Source organism: Dichomitus squalens, assembly GCF_000275845.1.
Source record: "Dichomitus squalens LYAD-421 SS1 unplaced genomic scaffold DICSQscaffold_107, whole genome shotgun sequence".
Classification (NCBI taxonomy): domain Eukaryota; kingdom Fungi; phylum Basidiomycota; class Agaricomycetes; order Polyporales; family Polyporaceae; genus Dichomitus; species Dichomitus squalens.
The window spans coordinates 1-12485 of NW_006766989.1; the positions used below are offsets into that span (position 1 = coordinate 1).

The 12485-nt window shown below is 55.1% G+C and overlaps 4 protein-coding genes across 4 annotated transcripts; 2 read left to right on the plus strand and 2 right to left on the minus strand.

Moving 5' to 3' along the window:
- Positions 1 to 2290: 2290 nt before the first annotated feature.
- Positions 2291 to 2699, minus strand: DICSQDRAFT_175576 (uncharacterized protein; the record flags this gene model as incomplete). The annotated part of the gene is made up of 2 exons (XM_007371461.1): positions 2291 to 2476; positions 2535 to 2699. The coding sequence occupies 2 exons, from the start codon at positions 2697 to 2699 to the stop codon at positions 2291 to 2293; spliced, it is 351 nt and encodes a 116-aa protein (XP_007371523.1).
- A 1807-nt stretch (positions 2700 to 4506) lies between these two features.
- DICSQDRAFT_130488 (uncharacterized protein) lies at positions 4507 to 7665 on the plus strand (the record flags this gene model as incomplete). The annotated part of the gene is made up of 8 exons (XM_007371462.1): positions 4507 to 4558; positions 4793 to 4921; positions 4962 to 5131; positions 5186 to 5971; positions 6031 to 6210; positions 6266 to 6464; positions 6520 to 7289; positions 7339 to 7665. The coding sequence occupies 8 exons, from the start codon at positions 4507 to 4509 to the stop codon at positions 7663 to 7665; spliced, it is 2613 nt and encodes an 870-aa protein (XP_007371524.1).
- Positions 7666 to 7866: 201 nt separating this feature from the next.
- On the minus strand, positions 7867 to 10201 carry DICSQDRAFT_164172 (ABC1-domain-containing protein; the record flags this gene model as incomplete). The annotated part of the gene is made up of 7 exons (XM_007371463.1): positions 7867 to 8251; positions 8313 to 8323; positions 8390 to 9137; positions 9196 to 9567; positions 9626 to 9761; positions 10011 to 10139; positions 10181 to 10201. The coding sequence occupies 7 exons, from the start codon at positions 10199 to 10201 to the stop codon at positions 7941 to 7943; spliced, it is 1728 nt and encodes a 575-aa protein (XP_007371525.1). The 3' UTR covers positions 7867 to 7940.
- Positions 10202 to 10587: 386 nt separating this feature from the next.
- On the plus strand, positions 10588 to 11633 carry DICSQDRAFT_73043 (uncharacterized protein; the record flags this gene model as incomplete). The annotated part of the gene is made up of 4 exons (XM_007371464.1): positions 10588 to 10861; positions 10923 to 11054; positions 11122 to 11441; positions 11508 to 11633. The coding sequence occupies 4 exons, from the start codon at positions 10588 to 10590 to the stop codon at positions 11631 to 11633; spliced, it is 852 nt and encodes a 283-aa protein (XP_007371526.1).
- Between the last annotated feature and the right edge of the window lie 852 nt (positions 11634 to 12485).

Here is a 12485-nt window from a genome sequence, read left to right on the forward strand (position 1 = left end):
TTACTGGTGCAGAGGTTGGTGCTGAGAAGCGAAGCAACCCAAGGTGACACAGCAAGAGATGTGAAGAGGTGTATTCCCTAGACTAGAAGGGGCAGTAGAAGGTAGGGCTGCTAGCTACCTACAGAGGAGATGGGGGATCGACGAGAAGATTAAGTCTGAGGTTCCCTGCCTCAGATTCCCTACTATATATACTAATACAACGGTGCACAGACCAGGTACCTATTGACCATCGTTTGGTCAGAGTTCTCTGCCTCATGTCCTACCCTCTGACCTGCCTCATGGTGACCTTACGACTAATACCTGAGTCGTGCCGAGTCCGGACTCCTTCCAATGAGTAAGCGCTCCTGCTGTCACATCAGTCACCTGCCAGTGAGTGAGGATGGGCGCTCCTGGCCGTCACGAGTTCTGGGGTTCGATCCTGGCCCCTCCACTTTCCGATACGAGTTGTCCGTGGTTAAGGTGAGCGTCTGTCCTAGTTCACATGACCCCCAGGTCACGTGGCACGAGAAAACTGTGACACTCACCTAGTCCTAATGATCAAGAGGTCGAGATGGGGACTAGGGAGCGCCTAAGGGGGTCCTTATATACTAGAGGGGCTGCTTAGCAACCGAAGACAAAGCGCAAGAGCAAGGCAGTGAAGATGACAAAGGAAGAACAAAGGGTGAGAGAGAAAAGGCAAGAGTATGGTGATCACGGGAACAGAGCATGTGGCTGTGAGAACGTATCTACAATGTCCAAACTGGGATGGGCTAGGAAAGGAAATGGTCTGAAATTGGAAGGTGGGTGTCAAAGGAAAGGGAATGGGTGGCAAAAAGGGGCGCCTGTCCAGCGTCCGTGACACATTCATATTATGAAGTGTACTCTATAGCACACTCCATATTATATACATAGCTCCAGACATCACACATATATAAGTCCTAGCAGGTGGAACTCAAGGTGAGGTATCACCACTTTGTCTAAGTTGAGCAGTGATGGATATATATAGCACTTGTGGAGAGGATCTATATAAACTCTAGTGGTATAGTGGCATAGAGCACCTGTCACAGTTTTCTCATACCACGTGACCTGGGGGTCATGTGCACCAAGGCAGACACTCACCTTAATTATGGACAACTTGTATTGGAAACCGGAGCAGCCGGATCTGAACCCCAGACCTCGTGAAGGCTGGGAGCGCCCACCATTACTCACCGGCAGGTGACTAGTGTGTTAGCAGGGGTGCTTACTCATGAGCAGAAGTCTGGCCTTGGCATGGCTCAGGTATTAGTCGTAAGAAGGTCATGAGGCAGGTCAGGGGACAGGACATGAGGCAGAGAACTCTGACCAAATGATGGTCAATAGATACCTGGTCTGTGCATGTGCACTATTGTATTAGTATAAGTAGTATGGGGTCTGAAGCAGGGAAACCTCAGACTTGATCTTCTCGTCAATCACCCATCTCCTCTGTAGGTAGCTAGCAGCCCTACCTTCTACTGCCCCTTCTAGTCTAGGGAATACATCTCTTCATACCTCTTGCTGTGTCACCTCTAGTTGCTTTGCTTCTTAGCACCAACCTATGCACCAGTAAGCTTGCCTTTGTTTGTTTGGTGGCACAGCTTGTTGGCTGCGACAAGTTGTAACATAGCACAGTATATGGCAGGATTCTGGAAGGACTTAGGCATGGGGCATAACAGATGCCAAAACTCAATGATTCAGAGGCTAGAGAGCTCCATGACTCAAGATGCAGAGTTGCTCAAGGTTTGAGTTCAGTTGCCATTAGGCTCAGAGTGGCACCCCCAGCTAAACCACATATATCATGATGAATCTGCTTTCAATTTTGGGTGCATTGTACACAATAATTTCAGGTTAATGAGTCTATAAAGCTCTCCCAATGTCATCATCCACTTGGTTCCCTGGGCAAGTCAAGCATGGGACAATATTAATGCTGTTCATCTTGCTACCGCACCCGCTGCCCACCTCTGCTCGCTGTGCTTCAGGCGCTTGAGTCCAGGTAGGTAGGCGCGCGGTGAACCGAGCGAGCGACAAGAATTGAGCATGCATATTGAGCACGCATATTGTCGCATCGGAACCACACCAGCTCTGAGGCCCCGCAAACACAATGAATAGGCTCGCGGTATTGTATAAAACAGGCATATGAGTTGTACAATCACAGCATCTCCATAGTTCAAACTCCCTTCAAGAGCCACTTTTACATACATACATTGGGCCGAGGGGCGAAGTCACGGCCCACGAAAGATAGTTCACCCGCCCACCTACATAACGTGACCAGCCATGTCTTAGGGGAAGGATTCGATTAAGCGATACGGAACTGCTGGGATATACTCAGTCTGGTCCCCGTCGTGTGCGTGTCAGGAGCAAAGTAGACTACAAAGCCACTACCGGGGTGGAAACCGCCAGGCGGTGCTTGGGTGACGACAATGCTGCCAACGGTGCTATCGACAAATGCAAGAAGCACTTGTGACACTGGAGGCTTCAATTGCTGCCTTGTGGTCAGCGATTAGTGTGTGCAGCATGTGCCGACTCGATACGAGACACACCTGATTGTTGAGAACAACTGTGACGTTCTCCGAGTCGGTAGAAACTTTGGTCCAAGCGATCGTGTTGGGACCGTCCGCAGCCCAGACGGTCGTGCTAGAGGGTTCGGTGATGAGGAACGCGAACGTTGGGGTGAGGGCAGCAAGCAGCGCCAGGACGGGATGCATCATGCACGACGGTACGACAGGGGAGTTAGCGTGAGATGCTTGGAAGACGACTAATGGTGGATGTAGAACTGGGAACGTAGCACGTACAACGGCTGAAGAGCTTATCATGACCTTCCTCGACAACACGAGAAGTCGAAGGGTGCAACGCAACGAACAGGAAGATGATGCTGGCTGCATATAGAAGTTGGTTGCGAGACATGTTGCGTCTGACCGCCCTGCGGATGATGCAGTCCCGCTGGCTGGTCACACTTGCGGTGAGAGATAACATATGGGAGGGGCGCGCTGACACGCCAGATAGCCAGTGTATCAACGGTCTCGGAGTACTCATCTAAATGCCCGACTTCGACGAAGGCCCTGCGCAGGAAATGAAAGCCTCGCTGGAAAGCCATAGACCAGACGAAGAGACGTGACCAGGGAGAGCGGGAAGGACGGAGATGGGCTCCTGCGGACTGAGCGACAGCGACGTCGCAACGCGGGCAGTGTTGCCGAACGCCGATGGAGTACTGTGAGAGTTGAGGAGGTGTGAGCAGACGACATCTGGGCCTTGCAGCGACGGAATCATCTCCAGGGAACGACGGGACATACGGACGAGGTTGTGGTTTGGACGGGAGGAACAAGTACTTACTACTATGTAGTATGAACGCAAACGTCGCAAAGGCGATCTGGACCATAGGCGTGGGAACGCGGGCGGTGGCGGGATCGCAACGGGCAGCCTGAAGCTGGAGTGTAACATACACTGCACTCTATCGGCCTTTGTCGTCGTCTCTCTCCATTCCTATCTTCTCCATTATTCTCTTGCTTCTCATCTTGTGCACTTCGGCCGTATCCTCGCCACTCGCTTTGTCCATACATCACTTCTTGTCTCCCCCGATATTTCTCTCACTAGGCATCGATCCCTCACCATGAGACGCGCCGGTTCAACCAGGGCTACCTCCCCGACAAACACCACATACTCAGGCATCTCCAACTACCGCACAGACTCCTACAAACCCTTGATGCGAGACGCCCCAAACAAGGAATACACAACTCCCGATCCTCGCGCCGTTGCGCGCATACACTTCGAGGAGCTTAGCCAGTATCTGGCCGCCTACCTAGCCAAAGGTATGCTCTACTATCAGCTCGGCACACTTTCCGGTCTATCGCCATGAGGGAGGCGGATTGCAGCACAGCGGCTATGGCTGTGTTCATTCTGTCTGGAGGTCGGTCAGCGAAGCATTTGTTCGCCTTGGATTCGGGTGCATCGGCAGACAGCTGCAATCAAGCACGCTCTGCGCGCATGCCCCGACCTCTGTTGGCTCGCGCCCTAGGGTGCATGCAGGCAGCAATCATAGCTCGCGCCTTTGGGCCACCGCAGCAACGTTCGTTAAGTAACCCCAAGTCCACCTTTGTGTGCAGCTCTATACGCTTCAGGGGGAGTGCTCCTACGTTGTTTGTTGAACCCTTCACTTGGATGTTGCGCTGCTTCTGTAGCGGCGATTTGAGGCACGTCTGTTACTTTGCCGTTCATGCATGCCGACCCGGTCCCCGGCCGGAAATTCGATGGCGGGGTCCAGTGCGCCGCTTCACATGGTCTCACCCAATGTCTCCTTCCAGAGTGAATGATTGTATCGTATGCTTTCAATCGGAGAAGTTACGACCGAACTGTGGCTGGTGCTTCTTGGTGCGAGAAGTCCGCTCCGGCCTGTCGTTGCATGGCTCTCGCCGACATGGACGCATATAATTTGCAACCCCCTTCCCGAACGACAAGCATGCGGCCTCATTTGCCACTGCATGGGCTTCAGATCCGCGGACCTTTGTGGAGATCTCCATGACGTCTGCTGAAGTTCCACCAGAGCGGGGATACGTGCTCCTGTTTGTCCGTATGCATATGTAGTATCTGTCGAGCAGGAACTTACTTCCTCTGCATGACCTGGGGAGAATGTGATGTGGAAGTCACGCGAATGCGTTCTGTTGGACACTTCCCGGAAGCATTTTTTCCTCTACTCACTCATTCGAAGAGATGGAGGATGATCGTTTCAGTCTGGCTCCCATCCTCTTCACGGCACCCGGTTTTTGCCCTCGAGAGGCGACGCTCACTCACTTCTCTGTTCCAGAACCCGCCAATTCCCGTACCACGGCACGGCAGAAGCTCACTCGTCTCACCCGCCAGCAGTTCCAAGAGCTCTCTACAGACGTGTACGATGAGCTGATACGGCGAAAGAACAACAGTAGCGATAACGAAGGTACGTTCGCGCTGCTGTCTTCTGTCCGCATCGTATATAGCTAGAACGCTCGTATCCCTAGTGCCCTTCCTGCCCGTCCGTGACGACTTTCACCCGAAGCGGAATCAAGCACGACAGAAACTCGCAACACTACCTACTGGCCGGTTTAAGGACTTGTCGAGTGATGTCTACTATGAATTAGCCCGACGGTATCCAGAATTCAAGGAGGAGGTACGTTTCGTCCGTTCGTTGGATACATCCCGTCCGCTCACCCCGCTGCACCAGACTCCGGACGCCCCCACGTCGGCCGTTTCTGCCGGATCCGCGTACGACGACTTCCCCTCACCCGATTTCCCTCGCAACGGACGTACGTCCGAAGACAGAGGAAACGATTCCGGATACGGTGGTAGCACGCCCGGCGCATCCACCGGCGACACCTACTCCCGCCGAAAGCCCTCGCAGGACATTTACTCTGGCTCGGATCGCCGGCGACCGTCGCAGGACACCACGCTCGGCCGGCGCCCAAGCGAGAGCGCGAGCGTCACGAGCGGGGGCGATGCCCAGAGCGCGACGGCGGGCATGGGGATGATCATCCCCAACAAGTCGACGATCGCGGAGGAGGAGATCGAGGTGCCGTACGGGCGCGACTCCAATATGACCGCGCGCAATCGCAACGGAGGCGGCCTGAGCGACTCGGAGAGAGATCTCGAGGACGACGTGAGCCCGCGAAGTCCGCCCGAACGGGCGCTGGGTGGATTGAGTGGGTTGAGCGCACGGCTGCAGCAGGCGGACGACGGCGAGGATTATTACGACCGGGCGTCGTATGGGCGGCAAAGCGTTGCTTCGGACCGGTCCGCAGGTGGTGGTTCGAAGGCGTTGGGGGGAAGGACCAGTGTCGCCGGCGAGGATGAGAGGATGAGACGCGAGTACGAGTTCAAGATCGCGACGATGCAGAAACGGATTGCGGGCCTCGAGCGGGATCTCGAGGACGTGCAGGATAGGGAGCAGAAGTGGGCGGATGGCGAGGACCGGGTGAGGGCGATGGAGCAGGAGCTGAATGAACTTCGCCGGGTGAGCCTTCGACGAGCCTCATTGAACGCTGCTGGATCGACTGAAGTGGTTTATGATAGCGGGTGGAAGAGAAGGGTTCCTCGATGCTGTCGCTACAGCAAGAACTGGATGCGCTGAGGGAAGAGCGTGCACGCGAAAGGGATATCGCGGAGCGGAGGCAACGACAAGACCAGGATGAGATCCAGATGCTACGTGACCGATGCGAGGTTCTCGAGTCCGGTGATGGGGCCGCTGGGAGTGTAGGTGTTCTTCGGTGTTATGTGTCTGCCCTGCTGCTCATGCGAGCGATTCCAGGTTGATGCCGCCATTCTGGATCAGCTCAGGTCGGACATGGAGGGTCTGATGGCGGAGCTCTCTGACTTGTCCCGACGTAACGATGAATTGCAATCTGAGAAAGACAACGACCTCGCTTTCATCCGCGAACTCGAAGGTCAAGTCAAGGAGTATAAACGGAAGTACGAGCAAGCAAAGACAGAGCTTCGGAGTGCGAAGGGTAAGTGCTTCCATGTATGGTGTGGCAAAAATTTCTTTTGACGTCGGTATACCAGCAACATCACAGTTGTTCCTGAAGCCGCCGAAGGTCGACGACCAACTGCCTGTCGCACGAGATGGAGGTCTCGTTGACGTTCATGTCACCGGATTTGTATCGTCTATCGATAGCCTCCTCACTGCTGGCCGATCGAACGCGCCCACTCAAGTCCTGCAACCTATGAAGGGCGTTATTAACGCGGTCACTGCCATCATCGAAGACGTTCGCGTCTTTGAACGGCGCCCACCACGAGACCGCGCTGAAGTCGATCTTGACGCGCTCCAGTCTTTACGAGACCGTCTCGATGCAACGCTTAGCAACCTCGTCGCTGCCGCGAAGACGCATGCTACCAGCGCCGGGATGTCCCCTGTCAGTCTGCTTGATGCAGCTGCAAGCCATGTCTCTGCTACAGTCACGGAAATCGGCAAGACGGTTCACATCCGGAAGGCGACAAAGGCAGAACAGGATGCCTTCATGCCCAGCAGTTCGTCGTCTGCCACTAACGGGTATGCACCGTCTCTGCGCTCCGTCGAGGAACTCCGTTCGACTTCGAGTCCATCGCACCAGCGGAGCGGCAGCAGCACCAGCTTGCGTGGAGGTGACGATCGTTACAACGTGTCTCCGTCGTCGTCGCCTCGCGTCACTCCACGTCGGCCACCCTCTAACATGTCTAGCTCGAACGCGAGCTCGCCGCCGCCCTTGTTCGATAAGCCTAAAGTCAATGGCAATAGCAAGAACGACAGCTCCGCATCTGGAGAGGGCCCTGAAGACGCATGGGCAGAACTCAAGGTATGCGGTTGTCCTGTAGTCAAAAAGCGTTAACTGAACTTGCGATCAGCCATACCTCGAGGCTCAGACCGAGTCTATCGTATATGCAATTCAGAGCGTCCTCTCCGGTGTCCGAAGTCCCACGCCCTCTCCGACCCTCAACGAAAACCTCACTCAAATCATCACTATCGTGTCCAGCATCGTCGCAGTATGCAAGGATAACCTTCCTCCCGCTTCCAAGGCGCAAGGCGAGGAGATCCTGCGTGAGCTTGGGGAGCACGCGAACAAGCTGAGCGAAGTTCAGGCCCAGGCGGATATCACCAAGGAGTCACGGCAGGTGATGGCGAAGTCGAGCTTCGCTGTTGCGAACGCCATGAAGGGGCTGATGAAGCTCTAGTGTACGATTTGTAGTCAGATGTAATACCCCACACCGGCGCGGCGCCGGTACAGTAGCTACCCTGATATCTCATTCACGGTTCCAGTTCTTATTATTGCATCTACCATGACTTACTTCGCGTATCAGATCATTGCTATCAATGTGGTAGACAAGTGGAACAATGGTCGTCGGACGGCTCTGTGGCCTCATCGATGATTTGCCTCGACTCTTGAGGCGTGCGATCATACTCAAGTATTAAGTCATCTACGGTATGCTAATCTACGGTATTCTAAGCTCTAACCCTCAAACGCACTGGCAGGGACGTCAATTCCGAAATTCGACTTCGCAAAGCTACGCATCGAGGCCTCAAGTTCGTCCTCGAAGCTCTGGCCTTTGCGTCCAAATAGATGCCAGGCCCACTGGCGGATCTTCGTGGCCCAGAAGATAATGTCCGAGGTGAAAAGGACCGACATGAAGATGAAGTGATTGAAGAACTCCCGAATGCGACGTCCCGTGGCCAGCTTGTGAGACGTCACCAGGAAGCGTGACGCCCAATAACCAGTGATACGAACGCGGTTTACTGGCGAACCGAATGACTGGTTGTTGCCTGGTAAGAGCATGTGAGCTTGCCGCTCGCGAAGGCGGGGAAGTATCCCATCGCTACGCACCTTGCACGATACTGAACAATTCCAGGAGCGGCAGGTCAGAATCGCATATAACGCGGCAGCCGGGAGAAGGTACATACCGCATGTTGCGTCCAATGAAAAGCAGCTCCTTAGGCAGCCTATCCGTGTCCGTCAGAAAGCCCTTTAGCCGTTCCTTCATGAGAACGCCTCGCTCGTAGTTGTCCATCTTGTCGAAGTCGGGCGCGTCGCTCTGCTGGAACCGCACGGGTCGCATCAAGGTCGCGCTGGCGAACAGATCTGGCGTTCCGATGCCCCACTCCGATGCTACGCCCTTGACGACGTCGAAGTCGAGCGTCAGCAGGCCCTTCCACAGCTGAGCATACTGCTGCTGGAACGCATCTGATACGCGCACGTACAGGCCGTGATCGAGGAGAACAAACTGCGCCTGGCCCTTCTTCGCTTTTGTGGGGTCAGGGTGCGGCCGGATGATGATGTTGCCCGGGTGGGGGTCGCAGTGCACCCAGCCCCAGTCAAAGATCTGCGCGGAGAAGAGGTCGACCATCGTACGCATGACCCACTCCGACCCACCCTTGAGGACGGGGAAGCGGTCTGCTGCAAGAGGAGGGCGCGAGGATTCCCGCGCGTCGCTCCCCATGAGACGTTCGATTCCACGCCGGTCAGAGAGCCGGACACCATCGATCCACTCCGCCGTCATGACCTTCTTCGTAGAGTACTCGGGGTAGACCTTGGGGACGTAGACGCGGTCTGCCAGGCGGGGCTCACGCGCGATGTAGGAAGTCGTTTCCGTCGCGTTCCGGACCTCCGCTTCGAAGTCGAGTTCGCGGCGGAGGTGGTCGTTGATGAAATCTAGGGGAATGGTTAATGAGGACTTGGATGAGCCAGAAACTGAAGATGCGACGCTTACTGACGGCAAACATGGCAGGGATGTTGAACAGCCAGTGCTCGTACATCCACATAACTACGGTGAATGCCCCGAGATCCCATTCCACCTGCTTGCTCACGTCAGGCTTCTGGATCTTCACCGCGACCCACTCGTCGGACCGATCGTCGGCCTTGAGCTTTGCGCGATGGACCTGCGCGATGCTCGCGCTCGCCGCGGCCTGCTCTTCGAAGACTTCGAATACGCCATTCGGCCCTGCTGGAGGACGGCCGAACTCGGCTACGAAGACCTTCTCGACGACAGAGTAAGGAACCTGGGGCGCGTCGTCGAACAAGCGGGCAAACTTCTCTTGCATGGGCCGGGGGAGAAGCGCGGCATTGTTCGCGAATGCCTGCCCTGAGCACAGAAGGCAGAGGTTCAGTATCAGAGGTAGACATACAGGAAGTAACCATACCGATTTTGATGTATAAACCGGCATTAGTGGTGAGGAGATCGTAAACACGCTGGGCAACGCGTTCCTGGAGAGCGGGTATATCTCCTTCCTTCTCGTGCTTGAAATTGAGCTTGTAATCAAGCGCTATGACGGCGCACTAAACATGGTCCAAGATGTATTAGACAGTCAGTTGAGAGCGTACGGAACGTTGAACACGGATGGTCGCGCCGTTCAAGACCAACTCGTCATACGTTAGTACAGGTCCGATATAGGCAACCGTTGTACTCGGCGATGAGAGCCAAGAAGTCTTCACTACGGCAATGAACTGGGTACACAGATGCAAGTATCACGCAACCTGGGATGATGGCCATTTCTTCTTCCGCCAGAACGTGACATTGATACTCACTGTCCAAAGGGTTCGTAGGTTCCGTATGATTGCGGATGCATGCAACTCCTTGTCCACCTCGTACGCGATTCCCAACCCCAGCGCGGCAATGGCGGTCCTGAGGGCGTACCGCTGCAATAGAGACCTTGGCTGCCCACCCGACGGAGAGGAGGCCCCATAGCCCGATGCACCTTGAGATATGTAGCGAGCATGGAGCGACGTTTTCGGACGTGATCTTGAGAGAATTCCGGGGCACGCAGACCTAGGGAGGATATGGCATGCTGGAGGTTGGAGTCGTGCGAGCATTGAAACGTTTGCAGGAAGACCCGGAGAAAGACAGGTCCCAGAGAGGGTATGAAAGAGATTTGCTGGGTTGCGAGGCGTAAAGATATAGAAGCTCAGGTCATACTTGTCAAGCCTCGGAGGTCGTCGCAGAGGGCAGGAGTGCCGAGCAAACGATGGCCCAGTGCAAGCCGAGGACGATGACGCGCTTGCCCGGCACAAGCCATAAGCCTGCGCTCACCCCTCAGCGTTCTCCCTCGCTCTCTCCGACGGCGACCATACACCTCCCCCGCGCAAACATTGCTCGAGCTGCAAGATGGACCCGCCAAGCACTCCATCAAAGCCCAAGCGCACCCAGTGCGTTCGCCTGCAGTCACGCTACTTCTCTACCCCCAAGCGGAAGGACACTACGTCGCATCCTCCCTCGCAACTTGTGCTCTCGCCCTCCACCCCTCGAACAACGTCTTGTTTCTTTGAGCCAAAGCTTGATATCGACGGCTTGCTCAGTGATCCATCTTTTACTGCCTTTTACGAGCAGTTTGTTTCCTCCATGCTCGATTTATTCTATGCGAAACCTCTGTTGATCCAAGGTACGTCTATTTCTCCTTCCGCTTACCTAGCGCCGCCGTCGCTGTGTGTTCATGAGCGTAGAGTATGTGTTGCACAGCCCTTGGAAAGTGCTCGTAGCCGTCACGCTATTGAACAAAACTGCCGGACAGAAAGCCATCCCAGTCTTCTTCGAGGTCATGGAGCACTGGCCTACTCCTGCCGCGCTTGCAGAGGGTTAGTGCCCAGCTCATGTCATGTCCTATCGTTTTGAATCTACTACAGCCCTGCGTCTCCGCAATAGCCCCGCTTTCGTTGCTGTTTGAGTTGCTCAAGGACCTAGGCTTAGGAGACATGCGTTCTCAGCGACTGGTCGACATCTCCCAGGCGTTCCTCTCCGATCCACCTCAGGCGGGAATCCTGCGCCCCTCTCCAGGAAGGACCACTGCTCTCTTACTCTCCGACGATTCAATTGTAGTGAAAGACGTCAAGTACCCTCCGACTCCCATCTCCCACATACCCGGCTGCGGACCGTATGCCTTGGACTCCTACCGCATATTCTGCACGGGAGGCGACGAGTGGAGAAGCGTTCGCCCTACAGACAAGGAACTTGTCAAGTACCTCGTAAGCGTTCTATCACCACGACAGTTTCAGTTAGTTCTGTCAAGCTGAACGCATTTTGTTCGCTAGCAATGGCGCTGGGCCGTAGAAGCATATCGTAAATGGGACCAGACGTCTGGGCCGGGCGATTCAATCGACTTGGACTACATCCGAAATCTCACCGCCTCGCTGACGAAACACCCGATCGCTCATTAAGCAGCACTGTCGGGCTGCGTAGGGCGCTCCCAGCACGTCGGACAGTTCTGGTCCCAGTATCGCTATATCGTCTACAGTTACCTGTCACTCCTGGACCAGGTACGAGGGCAGGTCAAATTTCAAGGTGAGCGTCGAGTGCTGTTGACTGCGTAGTCACGGCGAAACTGCTTCCGCCCCCTGTACTGACTGCTTATGACCTAGCAGAGTGCTCGCTCGGCATCCCAATTGACCCCCACGTTAAGCACCTTGCGCTGCTTCGACAGCGACACGTCTATAGCGGGGTGCTGGACGACGTAGCCGACCCAAGGATGGCGATGGTTCGGTATACGCAGCCGGTTTGCGTCGGTATAACTGCGCCTTATGAACGTCAGGGATAAGCAAGGGGGGGAGCACATCAAGCGCCGCGGGCGAGCATCACTCGCCGTCTGTTGCCAAATTATACTCGCAGGACGTCATTGAGAAACCATCGATGGCGTACACTGTGTACGATCGACGATCTTCGTTGAGGTCGTTCTCCTTCTAGTCCAGCCCTGCAGAAAATCCCCGTTAAGCATGACTCACTTTCGAGACCTGGGGCGGAGGGGAACCTCGTTGTGAGCTTTCATGACCCATCTTTCAGCTCTCAAGCTGAACTGAAGCTCGAAGTTCTGTATCCCGACCATATGGTATCTCTTATAATTGTCCGAAACTGACGTACCATATCTATGAGCTCTTGACTTGGTGCCCTTGTATATTCACGAGTTTGTTAAGTGATAGCCCGCCCCGTCGCGGACAGCCGTGGGCACTGGGGCTGGGACGAAGTTGCAGTGATCCGTCATCCCCACGGCGAAGTCGCACAGATCTCTCTGCTCA